This window comes from Rhinolophus sinicus, linkage group LG02 (assembly GCF_036562045.2).
Source record: "Rhinolophus sinicus isolate RSC01 linkage group LG02, ASM3656204v1, whole genome shotgun sequence".
In the NCBI taxonomy this organism is placed as follows: domain Eukaryota; kingdom Metazoa; phylum Chordata; class Mammalia; order Chiroptera; family Rhinolophidae; genus Rhinolophus; species Rhinolophus sinicus.
The window spans coordinates 161,780,010-161,800,117 of NC_133752.1; the positions used below are offsets into that span (position 1 = coordinate 161,780,010).

Here is a 20,108-nt window from a genome sequence, read left to right on the forward strand (position 1 = left end):
TTAAGCTACTTAATAGATACCACCACACATTTCTAAAAGTGGGCAGAAGATGTACACCTCCAACAGGAGCGTATGAGGTCCAGTTGTTCCACATCATCACCACCAGCACTTAGTACTGTCAGTCCCTTCAATCAAACTAGGACCCAGGCAGGGGTAGTTTGGTATCTCATTGTGATTTTAAGTCACACTTCCTGGAAGAATAATGATATCGAGCACCTATTCACATGCTTATTGGCCATTTTTGGCCATTTTTACATGTTGTTTTGAATAGTACCCATTCTTCTAGGTTGTGGCCTTTATTTCAAAGAGTAAGGCCCTCTAGGGTTCTCAAATGAAAGCCCGTGATTTACCAAAACCCTTCCATCTTGGCAGGACTTAACCTCTAATTTTACATCCCCCAAAGTGTCTGGTCTGCTCTTTAACCTCCCAACTGTTCTTTTTTGTTGGTGGATTCTAAGAGTGTTCCCTCTGCATATGCAAGAGGATTTAGCCTATGACTTGTGTATGTGGGGAGGGCAATCTGAACACTGTTTTTTTTTGTTGTTGTTCTAGAATTTGTTCTGAAAATCTGTCCCTTGGCAAGTCTGAACATTGCTTTCTGCCTCATTAACTCTATAAGACTGATGTTTTCTGCTTGAGCTTTAACTCCACATGCTGCTTAATAGAAAATGTTTTTTAAAGCCTGATTATAAAGTTCACCTTGAACATTTCCATTTTCTCAAGCACTGAAGTGCCTGTGTTAGTTGCTCTACAACGTCTTCAGAAAGCTGTTTTATATATTTTTGTACTGCTTTTTAGTTTAGGTTTTTGTTGTTGTTTTTTATGTGAAAGGGTAGTCCCACACAAGCTATGTTGTGACGGCTAGAACAAGAAGTTCCACTCATTAAGTTTAAATTCCAATATTATCTATTTCATTTCTAGAAATTATCTTTGGTTTTTTTTTTAAAAATTTACCTGGTCGTGTTTTCATAGTCTCTTAACTTCTTCCTTACACAAAAGATTTACAAATTGAAGATTTTTTCCCCTTTAAACAAGTTCTATAAAATATTATTTAATCTTTAAATTCTATATAATGAGACCTATTTGTTCCTTTTATTATTCAACATATTTTTTTCTCCTCTCACATGATACTTTGTTGTGGACAGGAATAATGATATCATTGTACAAAGGATTCACTAAAATTCTTTAGAAATGTGGTAAAACAACTTATACTGAAACTTGTAAAATACAGATATTAATATATCTGTGGGATATAATGGTCCTCAACCACACCTGCTTAGATAAATGTATAAAAATAGAAAGCTGATAAAATAGAGAAAAAAAACAAAAATACTTACATATTCTGCTTACTATAAACGTGAATAATTTGTTACTTGAAAATAAAATTAGCAACAAACTAGATAACTACAAAACACTAAAGCACTTAAATCTTGCCACTTTGGTAAAATGTGTCACTTTTGTTTCTCACTATTACTCAGAATAGGATCACTCTAAAAATGGTCAATTATTTGTTGTTCATCCCAGTTACAGGGTTATATAAGTTTTATCAGTCAACAAGGTTTCACGCATTAAGAGAGACATGTTTGATTTCATATACTACTTCCAGTCCCCAGGTTCAGTCTTCTTCCCTTCAAAATGTGTGTCTTTTCTTCTCCATTTCAACTGTCATCACTTGGGCGAGGTTGTCCACCTTTTGCATGTCAAGTATTCCAGCAACTTCCAGGGACTAGTCTTGACTTCACAGGCTTCTCTGCTTCAATGCATCACATGTAAGGCTGTCAAGGTAATCTTCCATAAAGGATAGTTAGCCCTTGTCACTCTTGTGCCAATTGAGTCTTCAGTGACATTTTATTTCTGGTAATAATGTGAGCTCAACTATGTAACTTCAAGGTTCGCATAATCTGTTTAAGCATATCAATTCCATCTTTGTTTCATACTACTTCCCAAAGAAATGTTTTCAATTCCTGTCAAATTGATATCCACCACCCACGATGCTTATTCCGTTCTTTGTGTTTTCAAATGCCTCAGCTAGCGGGGCTTTGTCATATTCTGCCTTGCATTAGGGCAATTTATGGATTTGACATAGTCCTTAATTCATTGTAAAATCCTGAAGACAAAGGCTAAGTCTCATTCGTGTTTGTAACCTCTGTAGAAACTACCGTTTTGTCACGTACATAGTAAGCATTAAATTTGCGGTTCCCTGGACATGCCATGCTTTCTCAGTTTGGGACGGTTTTCTCTTATCCTTCTCTTCTGATAAGCAAGCTGACTCCTCCTTCTGCATAATTCAGTTTAAGCATCATCATCTCTAGAAGCCTTCCCTGAAATGTACCAGATCTCCCACATCTCCTCGTGGTGTGGGTGAACCGAGCACCACTTGGATCTATTCAAAGATAACCCTATATTTTATCTCTGAAAGCACTCCACAACTCAGAATTGTAGTAACTGCTTTCCTTGTGCATCTTACCAAGTTGAGATCCCTTTGAAGTCAGGGATTATATTTATCACAGTTCATATTCTTTATGACTATAACTCTAATATGGTATCTGGTACACAGTGTAGATACATAATTAATCTCCAGTGCATGAGTGAATTTGTTTCCCCAATTCAAAGAAAATCTCCTTAAGGGTGGGGATTAGGACTTATATTTCTTGTGTCCCCAGGGCATCTTGTGTCCCCAGGGTACATACTAGGCTAAAGCTTCCCAAACTTTCTCAGCTAAAGCTTCCCAACTTTCTCAGTTCACAGCTCCATTGCTGCCCCAGTCATTTTTTCATGATGGCTTCTAAGCCAAAATAAATACCTAATCATTCCATTGATTAATTAATTGGGTCATAAAATTTAGGAACTATTTGAAAAGATGATACACAAAAATTGGAAAAAGAACCACTTTGATTTCATCCTTAACCACAGTTACTTATTCATGAGACTTTTGGCCACACTAGGCACTGCACAACTTCTTAAATCTTTGACTTACTGGACAATACCACTCTTATTTCCTATCCCACATTGATATTTGCATGGTATTTGTTTTTTTATCCCAGAAACCTTTAAACCAAACCCAGCTTCCCTAAGAGAGGACATAATAGAAAGGAACATAAGACAAATTAGTACGGACAAACTAATAGTTTACCTGGTTTCCAAGAGACTTCAAGTAACTCTATGTTGCCCTCTAATATTTAAAATGCCCTGCAGCACCCCTGTGAATTCACTGCCGCATCCCAGGGCACCTTGATGCAGGTTGGAAACTACACCTTAGGTAATCATCCATTCACTCACTGCTACTATGCATGTACTATGGTAGGTGTTAAAATTACTGAGGTGATTAAGATGGTGGAAATAACAATAGTATCAACAACAGCAGTGGGCATTTCAGCAACAATATATACTATGTTCCAGACACTATGCTAAGTAAGTTACATGGAATAACGCTAGGTTATAAGCTCATTAACTTACAATTAAAGATTCTGTCAAATGACAGAGATCTGTATGAAAGACACAGCAGAGTTAAGCAAAATATAATGTAAAAAGTACTAAACTAAAAATATATAAGCAATGATATTTGTTGTTTGACGTTAACAAATAGTTATGTCTATTTTTATTTAATCCTCAGAACCATTTTGAGAGGCAAGTATATCCTGAGGTTTAAAGCAGTCCAGCTACTTAATTAATGTTGTATGCTTAAAAAGTGTCAGTATAAGTATTTTAAATGTATTTTAAAAGAATTTTACAGTAATTATTTATGAAAAAGATTGTTCAATAATGAAATTATAAGAATGGTCAACATTTGGAATATCAATAACTGGGTTAAAACTGGTAGAGTCAGATATTGCCCGGTACCTAAAATGACACAGGGATAGAAACAAAGATCCTTAGAGCAAAAAAAGACAGCAGAAATTATGTTCTCAATACATGCATTCTTCAGTGTCCCATCCAATCCATTATTCACAATCCTGGATAAAAATGACACTTTTTTTTTCTAGGTAACTTGTGATTTGACAGCCCGATATTGTACTGAGCTAAAAATTCTCACCTACTTTTTCTAATCTGTCCTTTTTCAGCTATATAGAAAAAAAAAAAAATCCTTTTGTGTTAGCCTTTTAAGTATGTGAAGAACATTGCCATGTCTTTATTTTTCTCTTCCTGAACTAAATACCCCAATTCCTTCAATAGTACGTGACAAGGTTCCCTGCTTTGTCACTGGCTTGACCACATATATCAACCAATACTTGCACAATATTTTACAGTTTCTAAAGCTGTTTCCCATGTCTATCTCAGTTTTTCTTCATTTTTAGAAACATGTTTCCAAGGGTCTTACAACTCTGTTAACGCAGCAATCATTAATCCCACTTTATGAATCTGGAATGGATCTCACATGTTTTAAAAACTTGGTCAAGGTTACATGAGTGACTAGGACTCAAATCTAACCCCACTTACTTTTTAGCACATTTATTTGGCAATCAGATAAAATTCTTTTGGTTACAGTAACAAAAATTCAGCACAAACTAAGTTAAAAAACAATTTACAGAGTTGTAAAAGAACTAAGAGTAGGTTTCATTTTTATTCAAATAATGTGATCAGGAGGCAAATTTCTCCCTTTCCAGTTTTTAGCTCTGCCTTTGGTGTTGGCTCCATGTTTACAAAAGCTCTACACACATCATCTGTAGATGGAACTAATGGTTCCAAGGATTTTCTCATTCTCTTACAATGAATGAGAGTGTTTATATGCCTAAGTCCCAAAATGGAGCCTTATAGGCTTGACTCAGAAAATGTGTGACTACCTGGAACCTGCTAACATGGGGATGGGATATAATTATTAGTCTAAGTAAGTAAGGGCTTATGACTAGGTTAGAAACCCTGTTTCCCTGAAAATGAGACCTAGCCAGACTATCAGCTCTAACACGTCTTTTGGAGCAAACATTAATATAAGACCCGGTATTATATTATATCATATTATATCACATTATATTATATAAGACTCAGTCGGATAGTAAAATAAGTCTGGGCCTTCTATTAATTTTTGCTCCAAAAGACGCATTAGCGCTGATGGTCCAGCTAGGTCTTATTTTCCGGGAAACACGGACGTAGGTTAAATCTTACCTAAACCACATGGCTAAGAAATAAAAAGGATCACTTTGGAAAGAGAGGAATAGATGCCGAGGAGGCACTAATAAATGTCTAAAATCATCCCATTGTGATTTGAAAATGTCTCTCTAAAACATGGCATACGGAAGTGAATGTGATGCTGCCATCTGACCAGTGAGAGACTGTACCACTTTAGTGTGACCTAAAGATTCTACTTGGATTCATGCAGCCACTCATCCCCTTAGAGCAAATCTATACCAGTTGTACAAAGTAAACATTTTTCTGAAGCTGAAAGTAATTATCCTTGTTACTCCCAGATTACTTTTTAAGTATTTCATTAAAAAACAATAAGAATCATCTCAGTTTGGCACCCAACAGAAAAATCTGTGAATATTTTTTTTAAAGGGATCATAACACAAAGCACTATTTTTGGTGACCCAACTTTTGTTAAAATGTTACATTCAAAAGCAACCAAAAACACCAAACTGCATTAAGTCCATTTTGTAAAGATTAATAAGTCTCAATAAAACAGTGCTGATCTTGCACCATTTTATAATCTATTGAGGTTTGTTCAAGACTCAGCTCCTACTTTTAAGGTGATTATAATCTAGTGGAGAAGACACAAACAGATCCTTTTACTATAATATGGCTGGGCTGTCGTATAGTTATACACTGAATGCTAACGAAGAAGAAAACACTTGATTTAACCTGAGAAGTAAAAAATAAATTTTTTTGATTAAACCCCCCCCCCTAAATTATAAAATAACAGTGGGTTTTGTAAATTAGGAAAGCAATGCCATCCTATGCTAAAGGCACAGTATGACTAGCAGCCCAATACCATAAAATAGCCTGTTCCAACAGTTGGGTACTAAAAATATGAAATGTGAAGAAGCAGAGTGGCAGATAAGATGGACAGGTTGTGACCACGTCACTGAAAGATTTATATTTCATCCTCTGAAAGATTTATAGTTTATACCAAGTAGCTTGAATTTATCCTACAGGGTACAGGGTAGCACTGAAGAATTTAAAGTGGGAGAACAACATTCATTTTTTATTCCAAATTCAAAGGGGACAAAACTGGAAGCAAAGAAGTTGATGTAGGAGGTCAAGGTAAGCAATAAGAACCATAATTAAGACAATGATAGCAGGTAGAAAGGAAGTGTGTATATGTTTAAGGATTATTTAATGGGAAGGTTTTAATGATTTAAAAAGCATGATCAGAGTGGGAGAGTCTATGAGAAATTCCAGTTCTCTAGATTGGATAACTTGGCAAATGGTTATCTCATTGAACAAGAAAGGAAATATAAGAGGATGAAAAGGTCTCAAGAAATGAGAAGGTAAGTTGATGTACTATGTGTTCACTTGTCCCCATATACAATACTTTTGACAATTAAAATGTAACTAACACTTTACCTGTAGTTAAGTTGGTTACTATCAAAATTTTGTAAATAAAAATTTTAAAATAAATTAATGAATCAAAACCAAACTAGTCAATTCAGAAAAATTTTCAATGTTGTAAAACTATCTAGCCTGCTAAGCTAAAATAGAAATGCTATTTCCTTTTTTTAAAAGAGGGGTCAGGTGGCAATGTTACATTTCTTAAAGAAAATTTAACCACTGATTGTAATGTCTGTGGCTTTTGGGGAAAACATAACCCCAAATTACAGTGGCTGTGGTTATAAACTATTATGAAGAGCTTCCAACGTTAGACAGAGTTTAAGTGTCTGTATGCACTGGAGTCCTTTTACAGGACTTTGCTAAAACAGCAAAATTAATGACTCGCTTCTTGTTGCCCATGTTGGTGTCAATAACAAATGTACTTTCTTTAACAAAGATTTTCAACAGACACAGAATTAATTTAATATGAAAATCAAATAAGCCAGAGTCAAACTTTCTACTTAATATCTCAGAGAAAAAAAAAGGTACAAATCTATACCCAACATTATGACTTTGTCTTAGTTTATAACCAAGGCCAAACAAAATCATCCCTCAAACAATCATCTCTTGGAGAACTATATGCTACAATCCTTAGGTATTTTGTTTTCTTTCATAGTTTACCACTTAAGTCCTCAGTTAATGACAGTATTATCACAGAGAAAATCTAGAGGTAAATTATAAAGCAGAAGCGGTTTTTTTTTTTCCCTTACATGTGTCCAGAGTAATTTTAGTTGCTTAAGTTTACACTGATTATTTTTTGCTTTGCCACACTCTAACCTTTCCTAATTTCTAGTGTGACTTAGTGGCTAAAGATAGTAACTGCTGTTAATTACAAGTTTTATTTTCATTAAAGAAACATTTGAGTGCTGTGAAGTGACCTAAGTCTTAGAATTAAAAATACAGCATTAATAAAGTCAATCCCTGCAGTCAGTATTCAATCAATGTGTAGTTACCTGGATAGGAGCCTGAAGGCTCCATGGATCCCAAATAGCTGCCAAAGAACTAGAGGACACAATGAGTTTGGCCTCCGAAACTAAACAGGAAGTGGCAGAAGCTACTGTTTGTTCATACTGGTGACACTGAGCTTTCCAGAAAATATAGATGAAGCCCTGGCCACTCACTCATGGGTATTAGCGGGATACAGAAAGCATCAATAACTTTAACACCTGCACAGTTTGATCTGAAACACAATTTTAAGTGTGAAACTATTTCCACTACAACACAGTTAATTTGAAGTGGCCATATTTTTTCTATGCAGAAGATGGCCACATTCCATAAAACAATGTTATATAGAACCTTGTTCAGAAAATTTTTCTTGTTAATATATTTGGCTTTAAGGACAATCTATCTGCTTGTCAATCCCAAATTTTCATCTCCAGCCTGACAACTCATCTGAACTCCAGACCCATATTTCTATAATAACTGTCTATGCAACATTTCCTCTATCTAGTGTTATGAATAGGTACCTCAACTTTAATATACAAATTGGATTTTTTAACCCCATGAAACTCAACCCTTCCTCATCATAGCAAATGAAGTCACGATCTGAAATCACCACCTATCCAATAATTTATTCTGGTCAGCATTTTTTTAAAAAAATCAGCTTTATTAAAATATTATTTGCATATAATAAAATTCATCAATATGGACTATACAGTTTGATAAGTTGTCAAATGTAATCAATACCACAATTATAATTAAAATATTTCCATCACCCTCAAAATGTTTCCTCCACCCTTTCCAGGCAACAACTGATTTCTTTCCTTTCAAACTGCTTTTGCTTTCTCCAGAATTTCATGTAACTAGAATCATGTAGCATGCAAATCTTTTGAGTCTGGCTTCTTTCCCAACTTCCTTATCTAAAGAAGTCCCCTTCCCCCCATTCACAGCTAAACACATAACCCTGATTTTTATCTTCACAGGTTAGTTATATCACTATATGTAAAATAAATATATTTTATTTATTAAAGGTATTTTTCAACTTGAATATAAGCTCGATGAGTGCCCAGGGACCTTTTCTATCTTGCTCAATGCTATATATCCAAATCTTCCAACAGTGCCAACATATGGTAGATGCTTAATAAATATGACTGGATAAATAAAGAAATTAAAATAACCCCTTAAGTTTTTCCTATTAAAATTATTCATACTTTAAATGACCAATAAGACGAATTTGTACTATATTCTAAGATGAGAACATTGAGGGGGTGAAAGGATAGTGGCGAGTTGCAAGGCCTCCGGAGTAAAGCTGCCTGCTTTTGAATCCGGACTTGTTGCCACTTCCAAGGAGTTATTATGGCCTGGGGCAAGTTACATAATCTTCCTAAGCTTTAATTTCCGCTACTGTAAAAGTGAGGATAATAACAGTTTCTGTCTCATAAGATGGTTGTGATGATTAAATGAGATCAAACATGTAAAACAATTAGAAAAGTGCCTAGTACTTAGAAATGAATTAATGATAGGCAATGTAGTTATAATTATTGCCATCCCTACCACTACCAACACCACCACCACCACCACCACCACCACCACCACCACCACCATCACCACCACCACCATTATCTTACTATTTTCTGCAGCCAAAACTGAAGAAAAAAAATCCATAAAAATAGCTTTTTAGCTAATAGCCTAAAATATTTGCTTAGAATAAAGCCAAGTAAATGAAACTTGAACATGGAGAACTATTCTTTCCTTGTTGTTATAAGTGATGACAACACTCTGTCAACTTTTGTAATGTCTGATATTCCAGGTATTTTCCTAAAAGGAGTAACAAGGATGTTATAAGTCTGAAACTCACAGTTAAAATCCTCAAGGGTATGAACAAGTTCAAGAGGTAGTATTTCAGATTCCCATCACGAGTAGCCCAGGGGTAAAGTCTATTTACAAATTATATTTCTGATCCTGAAATTTAAGCAGTTTAAGATATTTTATTAACTTTATAGGATTTTTACAAAGCAATATGTAATACTTCATTGCTTTTTCCAATTTGCTTTTCTAAGTAATTAATGTGATTAATGAATGAAGTGATTTCTATAAATGTCTATGAATTGGTGAGCTCCTAAAATGCCAGTATTAAAATATTAATGTAGTGTTTCCCAAACTTGGGGGTTGATGTGAGTTTTCTTCCTATCAAAGATGTCCCTCTAGAAAAAATTGTATATAGACCAAATCTAAGAATATACATACTGTGATTTATTCTGTAATAAGCATATTCTTTGCGATAGTCAATCTATCTACCTAACTCCTCACCTACCTAGCTATTTATCTATTACAATGTTACATTTTTCTGATAATCCATATGGAGATTATATCAAGTAGAAACTCATCAACACTAAGACTGAGGATCATTTTCTCCAAGAGTGAGGAAAACAAAATTAGTGGTTTCCTAAAGATGAGAGCGTCATAAAATTCTGGGCTCAGGATCAGTTTTTGTTTTTGTTTTTATTTTTATTTTGAATACTATTAGCAAAAGCCTTTAGTCAAGGAATGAAAACAAACTTGATTAAACTTTACATACTGATATACCCACATGCCTTGACCTTATTTTAGGCATATTAGTCACAGGTAAAAGAAAGGTAGCAAATTTTACTACTGGTGAAAGATTCCAGGTCCAGTGGGCAGGAAATTTTGGCTACCTTACAGTGACAAATCTGAGTAGAGGAAGGGAAGGCTTTATCATCAATGTTGTTCCTAAAAGAATTTGGTATGTGATAGGCATACCAAGTTCCAGCCTTCATGGATCCAAGGGTGAAAAAAAACACCTAAAAACAGCTAGTAGGTACTAGAGAGGGTTTTAAAGACCATGGCCACATACAGCAATTTCATTCAGACATGCTCAAGTAAGTCTTTAACTGAAGCCTTTTCAAAGTCGAAGCCTAAACCATGTGCACTTTTCACCAAGAAACATTGTCATTAAAACTTAAAACTAACAAATAATTCAAAATACTGTATTTTCCACCTCATTTGTATTTCATTCTCCTTTGTGTTGTAATAAATGTGGGATTCCAAATTCTGCCTTCAAGATGAGACTCCTAATACTGTTGTACTATGTAATTAACATCAAGACTCTTGCTTTAGAAAACTAAAGAGGCTAATCCAAATAGAAGAAAATAAAAATGTTTTAAAAGCACCAAATACCTTATTTGCCTTTAATCTGTTATTGAATCTTTGTCTATTAAGTCCCAGATCAGTGTAGTTTCCATTGCCTGTTTTTCTTGTGTATGAGCATACCTTCCTGTTTCTTTGCATATCTCATAATTTTGTGTTGTTGATAAAAACTTGTTGACATTTGAAATAATGTAATGTAGCAACTCTAGAAATCAGATATCTTCCATCCTCCAAGAATAATTGTTCTTGTTGCTATTTGTTTGTTTAGGGAATTTTATTTAGCCATTTTTTTATACTAATTCTGCAAAGTCTATTTTCCTTGTAATGTGTAGCCACTGAAGCCTTTGCTGGGTTAGCCCCGTGGTCAGCTAATGATTAGAAAGCGATTTCCTTGAAAACTCTGAGCCAGTAAGTGTTATCGTTTGCCAAGGACCTCTCTGTACTGGGGCGCACTTTCAACACTGACAGTTTAGAACTCTACTTTCTGCTTGCACATAACCAAAGTGAGCCAGAGGTGAGAGATTAGAGCCCCCTCCGGTCTCTTCTGGGTGTATGTGCAAATTTGTGCATCAGTGTGACTTTCAAGAACTCCAGGAATATTTTAAAAACTCATAGCTTTTAAAGGAACAAGACAAACAAATACAGAAATAAAAACTCATAGACACAGACAATAGCTTAGTGGTTACCAGAGGGTAAGGGGGAGAGGCAGGTGGTAGATGAGGGTAAACGGGGTCAAATATATGGTGATGGAAGGAGAACTGACTCTGGGTGGTGAACATACAATGTGAGCTATAGATGATGTATTACAGAATGTACAGTTGAAATCTATGTAATTTTACTTAACTACTGTCACCCCAATAAATTTTAATTTAAAAAAAAATCAAGAGCTTTTAAAATTTATCTATGGCAATCACATTTCCCAGATTGCTCCTTCAAATTTTTGGCCAGCCTTTTGTTTGCCCCAACATGTATTTTTGCCCTAAGCAGTTGAGAAGTTAAACAATTGTCACTTATTCTTCTGACAAACATGCTAGCTTTTCCCACTGAGCAAGCTCTGATTCAGGTCAAATATCGACAAGCCCTTTCCATGGGGACTTCCCAGGGAACTACCAGTCAGGCCAAATAGTAACAATTCTTCGTAGGGTTTTTGTGGAGCTCCAAACCTGGGCTGCCCCTTCCAGTGGCTTGTACAGTGCTATTTTTCACAGCTACCTCGGTTGTGAGGCAACCAGTTTTTGGAGCAACCATAGCGCTGAAGAGAAGGGATTGGAAATGAGGCAAGTTGAAACTCTATAAAGCTTGTTCTTACCGAGATTTAACTATTTTTCTTGAATAAATACTCCATGAGTTGTTGAAGAATTTGGTAATATCCAGAGTGCTGAAAAAAGTTGCTTTTGACAATCTTTGCTAGTATTTGCACTGCAATTATGGAGAAGCTAATTGGCAGAGGTGCTAAGTTTGCCATTCCAGAAGTCCTGCTTGGACGCTCCCTCACAAAGCATATCAATATTTTTCCACTTTCTTTTCAGTACATTAAATGTATAGATTTAAATATTTAATCTATCTGAAATTCATTTTAGTATACAGAGTTCCAAAAGAAATGGTCAGCAAGTTGCAATTATTTTTAACCTTTTCTTGGTCAATTAGTAAGTAACTTTTGATAATCTAAGAAAAGTTATGGATTATCTCTGCAGAAAAATCTGCACATATACAGTTTTGCTAAGTTCAGTAAATTCAAAGACTTTCTAGGCCCCTTTCTATGGAACTCAGATTAAAAACCTTGATTTGCTAAGATAACTTATCTAATTTGTAATTTCTTTTGATTTATAAACTGAAGAAAAATTTTGTGGCTCTTTCTGTATTCTATTGAATTCCACTGGTCTGCTAAATCCATTACAGTACCATAGAATTTTAATTACACCAAGTATCCTTCTGCCTTAGAACCTTTGCACTTGCTTTTCCTCATTCCTGAGACACTATTCCCCCAGCTATTCACAAGGTACACGCCTCATTTCAATGCAGTTCTCAGCTCAAATGCTACTACCTTAGAGAGTCCTTACCTGACTACCCTGTTTATATATTGGTTCCTTCGCTCTCTAGCTCCTTACACAGCTTCATTTTCCTTCATGACACTGATCATTACTTCACATTTCATTATACATTTAATATTAGTTTCCTGTCTTCTTCACAAGAAGGCAGGAATTTATTTTTCACTACTGTATTCCCAGAAACTAGTACAATCCCTGAAACACAGCAAGTAGTCTTTTCAGTTATTAATGTGAAACACCAAAGTGTAAGTTTGATCATAGCAATTTATTTGCTTATTTTGCTAGTCTAAACAAATGAAAGATATATAAGCTTAATCTGGCTCATAAGAAAAGTAATTTGTCAATTTTCTAGAATAGGGCTATGAAGCTTTAAGGGGCTAATGAAAGTTATTTGGTTGTAGTTTTTACTACAATCAGGTGGAAATGAAAGCAGTGAACTATATAAGACCTGAAATACATTTAATATTACCACCTCTATTTTGAAAACCTGAGAGTAACCTGGCAACACTGTTCTCTCTGCTAAACTCTGTCAAACTCTGTTCTCTGTTAAACTCTGTCAGTCACAAAACAATTAAAAACCTCTCTCTCTCTCTCTCTCTCTCTCTCTCTCTCTCTCTCTCTCTCTCTCTCTCCCTCCTTCCTCCTTTCCTTTCTTCCTTTCCCTCTTTCTGTTTCTTGCTTGCTCGCTCTAGCTCCCTACCTCCCTCCTTCCTCCCCCCAAATACGCAACCGTTTGTACGGGAAAGAAACAAAATGTATTTATTCATGACATGATTGGATTATCTTCCCAGTACTCTGAAACTATAAAGAACACATTTTAAAGTATATCATATACTGTGGTGCTCGGTATAGACAAGAATGCGCATGACAAATTGCCAAGGAAGGGTGTTCTTTAAGATACATTTTTTTTTTTTTTTTTTTGGTTTGGGTGATGAATATGTGCTGATTTACTCATGTTATCTTACCCAATTTAATGGTGATGAATAGCCCACATCTAGGTGAGGTTCAAGGAGTGGTCTGTGGTCACAAAATCATTTTAAGCAAACTCTCCCAAATCAGGACTTAGTGAATGATCTTGACCTTACTGGCATTGAATAGTAATCAACTGAACTGAGAGACAATTAAGCATATTATATACAATAGGTGTTTAGTACATATTTGTTAATAATAACAATAGGTTACAAAAAGAATTAGAAAGCAACCATTACTCTAATGGAAAAAAGCAAGAAAGAAAAAAGGTAAGATCTGTTACTACATTACTGTTATCATACCATAAATTCTGCTTACAGTCTGTTTAATTTTTATAATGAATGGGCAACTATGTATTCTTAAGAATAAACTTAAGTCATAGCTTTTAAAAACTCATAACATGTATCATGGATATTAGAAGCATTGAGTTTTTTAGGGCTTCAGTAAGATTAATGAATGAGTCATAAGAAAATATGTGTAATCAAGGTTGTTTATTCTTAAAACATAGTCATTTTAGCTACATTTATAATGAATAAGTGAACAATGGTAGTAATGTAACACTTTGATCATGGAAAAGGAAAGACTTCTATGAATGTTATTTTTTGCTTTTTGTACTCGTTTAAGGAAAGATTTACTTGGGTATCTTATTGCCTATATAAAGAAAAGACTAAATGTAAGTAAAACAAATCCATGGTAATTCAATTTTAAAAACTACAACAATAAAGTTTAATTACTTAATTCTTCATAGAAGTAATCAAAAGTTATATTGTATGGCCATATTTGTTGATAAGTATTTCTCTTATGACAGCATAGGAATTATAATTATATATATATATATATATGTAAATTGAATTAAATTGTTTCCTACATATACCATTTTGTATTCATTGTGTGTGCATTTGTGGAAAAGAAAAATCAAATATATTAAATAGGAGGCTTAACGTAGTTGCTATGACTAAACATAAATTTGGATTCTGATTTTTTAAAAAATAGAGTAAAAAGGTAAAATTATAAGTATCAGAAAGTAAAAATATATATATGTTAAAAAATTATTTGTTTAAAATATTAATACCAAAGGCAAAACAAACACTGATATATCCCTTGTGACTTTAAAATAAAATAATAGTAAGGATACTTCATTTTGAGAAAAATGAGGACAAAAAAATTGACAGAGTTAACTTTACTAACCTGACTAATTTTTCTTTGTTCTTCTATAACTTTTTGAATTGCCTGAGACACTTTTTCTTGATCTTCTGCATGCTCAGTCTTCCATAACTCCCTTTCTTCAGCATGGGCTTTTTCCAAATTTTTTCTTTCTTCTTCTATGGCTTTTAAAACTGCATCCTTCATTGCTTCTTTCTCAAGCTTCAAGACAAAGAATGATGAAAAAATATTTGAAAGGATGACTGCACAATAACTATTTAAATAAAACAGACTTGGGTTAACCTAAAAAATACAAAACTTTAATTCTACAGGGTTTAGTTCTGACATTGTTGTTTTTATGCATATTTAATAATCGGTGTAAAATAAAATCAATTATTTCTTTTTGTATAAATAATCTACTTATTTCCATGGCATTTCTAAACTTCAAAGAAACCAAACCTTAGCTTAAATTAGCAGTTGTTAAATTTAGGATCTCTTTACTCTTTTAAAAATTATTTAGTACTTCAAAGATCTTTTGATTATGGTGGTTATACATATATATTAAGATTTACCATATTAGAAATTCAAATCAAGATAAAAATGGAAATATTTATTGATTAATTCATTTATAATTAATAACATTAAACACATTGTATTTTAATAAACACTATGTTTTATGAAAATTAACATTTTTCTAAAATTAAAAAAAAAAATGTTTGTAAACCTTCTCAATATCTGACTTAATGGAAGATAGATTCCTATATCTGCCTTCTGTATTAACTGTGTAATGATATTATTTGGTTGGAAAAATATATATATATATATATAAGCCCTGTCTCACACAGATATGTGGTAGAGAAGAAGAGAGGAGTATTTAGTAGTCAGTTGTGATCATTGAAGATATTCTTGATGATTCTACACCAAAACTTAACAAGAGGTAGCTATTAAAATTTAGTTGCAATAAGGAAAATCAAACCATGTCAATGAAATTTTTGTAGTTAAGTTACTTACAGTCCTTTTTTGCACTTGAATTAATCCTTTATCCACAAATGATAGTTTAAAACATTTTTTATTTGGAAAACATTGATTCAAAGAATTATGCATCTCCTTTAGATGTCGACGCATTTCATTATAGCATAACAAAAAAGCCACATTTGTTAATACTACCATCAATCTCATCAGCAATGTTTTAACTATTAGAAAGCAGATACAAATTTTCCAAAACTCTAATTTTTGCTTTAATGCACAAATTTTATCATTAGCAACAAAACTGTCATGTTTTTCCTTAAAGGGCTGGGCTCACTCCACTTATTTTGGAGAAAATGTCTGCCAAATATGAAAGACTGCATAACCCTCACTATTTAGTAAAATGGAATTACATGAAAAAAGTGACTACACTTCAGTTGCAACTAAAAACAACTGCATAAGAATTTTCCTCAAGAAAACCACTGTACTTTGGTACGCAGTAAAGTCCACAGACCTCCCACATTTCATCCCAAGAGTTACCACGTTTTCTATGGCTTCTAGTTCACGACCAATTTGACGAAAGTTATTGAAGTTGACAGTTACCATTTTCTGAACTCTTATTTTACTCTACCATTCTTCTCTGAAACTACTTTTACTATGCTCACCAACATCTTCCATGTTCTTTAATCCAAGTGACATTTTTTGTTGTTTTCATCCTCATTTTTCTTGACCTCAAAGAAACATTCTACATAGCTATTTCTGCTTTCTTGAAGCTGTCTCTTTTCTTGGTTTTATGACAGCATGTAGCTTTTATTTCTCTTACCAATCTGGCTGAGCTGTTTCAGTTCTTTATAATTTCTTCCTTTCTCTGGATTTTAAATATTTTAAATTTTAGAGTTCTTTCAGAGCTCAGACCTTGGACCACCTATTACTCTACACTCTCCTGTGAGGTGATTACACATAACAGTAGTTTCTACGGCTACCACTACTATCTATCTGCTGGGGGAAAAAATGAAAAACAAAAAAACCCGTATTAGTTATCTTCAGGGCATTCCTTTCTCCTGAGCTGTAAATGCCAGGTGGATTTAGTTGTCTACTTGACTTTATCACCTGCATATATCACTTGCACATCAAACTCTATACCACAGAAATAGTATTAGTTTCTACGTCCTTGTTGAATCAATACTTTGAGAGTTCACAACCTGGCCACCTCCTACATCATCCAGACCAAACATATATGTTGATTCCATCTCCTAAGTATTTCTAGAATTTGCCCATTTATTTCTTTTCCAAGTTACCACTACGACTGTATTTCTGCCACTCCCTATCTCTTACCCAGACTTCTGATGCAATCTATTAATTCTTTCTCTGCCTCTAGCCTTTGTTGCCTCCAATTTCCAAAAGTCAATGTCAATTACCATTATGTCACACGTACACTAAAAAATTTCAATGTGTCTACCTTAACTATGGAATAAAATTCAAAGTCATAATTCAGAATGCAAGCCATCCTTAAAGGCTCACTTCAAAAGTAATTTATTGTTAAAGACTCTTATAACATGCAAATACTATCTATACACTCATAATATTTTCATGCATTCCTCCTTGCATTATTGGTATATAATATTTTTTTTACCTGACTAAGTTCTTTAAGAAAAAGACAAAATCATAGTCATCTTTGAACTTCCACACCAGCAGTTACTTGCACATATGAGATTTTCAATATTTGTTTACTAAATTCAAATTGAAATCTGTACCTCAAAAGTTACTATTATATATGTTGTCTGTTGGTATATATATTTAAAATCTATGACTGACTACTCAGATGAGCTATTTCAAAGTTAGCTTTAAAAAGCACATATCTTGATAAATAAATATATGCACATACACATATACACACACATACACATGCATATATGCACAAACATATACACGTATTACTTATATGATATCTATCAAATACCAAGTGGATATTAATGTCTATATATGTGTGTGTGTGTGTATATATATATATATATATATATATATATATATATGTGTGTGTGTGTATATATATATATATTCTTTTTAACAATTACTAATCTAAACATAAGCATTTCAACACGTAATCTTGTGTAATGTGAATTTAACAAGAATACGAACAGTAGTATCCTAAGTTTAAAAGGAAAAATAAGAAAGAAAAACATTCCTTTTTTATTGTTTTGGAATGAAATATTTTACAAAGGTAGATTGGTTGTACCATTAATGAACTCAATTTTTTAATTCTACTTACTTATAAAGAAACCCATTATTACAGATGGGTTTATACCAGGCAAATAATTACACTATAAGGTGATAAATACAATTCTCATATGAGACCAAAAATATTCAATTTAGGCTTTGAGGTGGGGGGTAAACATAATAAACATGACATAATAAAAATTACTGGAATTAAACTATAGCATAAACTTTTCAGATGGAACTACCTTTGCAGCAGACAATAATGCCTCTTTACTTCTTTGTGTTTCTTCCTCCAAACATTTTTCCAATATTTCCTGTAAATGATGACAGACACTTAATGTATTATCTGAGGTAACAGAACACATTCTTTCCACACTTTGAGCAAACTTAAAGTATTACCTTCTGTTCTTGAGATTGCTGAATCAAAGCTTCCTTTATTTTTTCTTTTAACAGTTCCTTCTCTGTATCTAGCATTTCAAGGAGTCTCTGATGCTACAAGGAAAGATAAATGGATTATGATTACATTCTGAGACCTACAATCTATCAACAAGAAGAAGTTGGTGGATTCATTTGCCCAAAATACTGAAGTAGTTAGTTACTAGAGGAAACAATGGAAAGTTTGCTAAAATGAAGGCTTAGGAGCCAAAAAAACACTCAATTCACCTTTCTCCAATGGACCCATATATAGTTTTTAGCCTCAAACTCAACAGAGTACATGACATAAGATCTAACTTAAGAACAACTTTTCCAAATTGGAAAATGAATCAGAAATTGATAAATTCATTTCCTAAAATTATGTTTAAAAAAATTACTCACTAAAATAATTATTAGCTTATAAGAGAGTAATCAGATAATAACTGCTTGAACTAGCTTAACAAATTATTTGTGTTTCTAATAAAACCCTTTTACAGAAATGGAAAGATTTATTACTGTTCTCACACCAAGATTTTACTACAGATTCAAAAAATGAATCTATGAAAACAGTCAAAGGAATATTATGTGATAGCTAATGTTAAAGCATACGGAGTTCACGTATTTACTTTAATTCCAATGTGCTAGTGAAGAAACACACAGAACCATCAGCCAGTTATCACAAACTAGACAGTGGATTTTGGACAGTTTTCTAAGAAAATTTGACTTTGGTAGCTTCAAAATCTTCAATATACAAGAGCCAGATACTTGCTCTGGAACAGCATTTTTATAGGGAAACATAACTAAAAAGAAATGCATATTCCTACTCATATAGATTTCTCATTCAGTTACTAAGTGCAAATAAGATATTTTTCTCAGATTTATATTGCCTTTTATATATAAACTTCCTTTACATATAAACTTACTCTGATACCCAATATTTAAAAACATATCTATGTCTGAAAGTTCTGATTTAAAACATTTTTTTTTTTTAGGGAGGCAGTCTATATTTAGAGTAAGTGACCAAATAGTCATGTCTCATGAAGATAATCCATTATTCCTGGTTTTAATTTTAATTTTATCTTTATTTTTCAAGAAAATAAGGGAAATCACAAGAAAGATGTGGTTTTTCTTTAAAAACAAACCCAAACTGATACAAATCAAGACAGGATTATGAGAAATTATTGGTACCATATGAATTTGTGAAAAGCAGTTGACCAACAAATCAGTAGATTTAGCATATGATATATAATAATAACTTAGACTTTATTTTTGTATTCTATGGAAATTTAGATAAACAAAGAATTTCATAGAATCAAAAACTACACCTGATCTTATTTTAAAAACATGAGAAAATATGTAAAGATGTAATATCAGGCAAATAATTAGACTTAAAAATGATAAATATAATTCTCATATGAGACCAAAAACATCCAATTTAGGCTTTGAAGTGGAGGTAAACAACAAAAATAGAATAAAATTTATTGGAATTAAACTACAGAATAAACTTGCAGAGTCATTAATAATTTTGAAAATGATTTCTCCTTAAAATTAATGTTTTGTTTATAAATCAGACTAATGGAAATCATTAAGTAGTTACTAGTAGGCCAAGTTTCTCCAGTGGTCCAACCAAGAACCAGTCAAAGAGGGTACGTAAGCTAAAATGACAATACAATGTTTAGAACATTCATTCCTGAATGTCATTTCTTAATTCTGATAATACAC

The 20,108-nt window shown here is 33.2% G+C and overlaps 1 protein-coding gene across 7 annotated transcripts in view; it reads right to left on the reverse strand.

The window, feature by feature from the left end:
* CCDC91 (coiled-coil domain containing 91) overlaps positions 1-20,108 on the reverse strand; it is a 326,862-nt gene that overhangs the window by 69,368 nt on the left and 237,386 nt on the right. For all 7 annotated transcript variants that reach the window (XM_074325866.1, XM_074325865.1, XM_019737205.2 and 4 more), the window contains 3 exons: positions 18,372-18,464; positions 18,218-18,286; positions 14,835-15,011 (listed from right to left, as the gene is read on the reverse strand). In XM_074325866.1, coding sequence (XP_074181967.1) covers positions 14,835-15,011; positions 18,218-18,286; positions 18,372-18,464 — 339 coding nt within the window. The remainder of the gene's footprint in view (positions 1-14,834; positions 15,012-18,217; positions 18,287-18,371; positions 18,465-20,108) is intronic.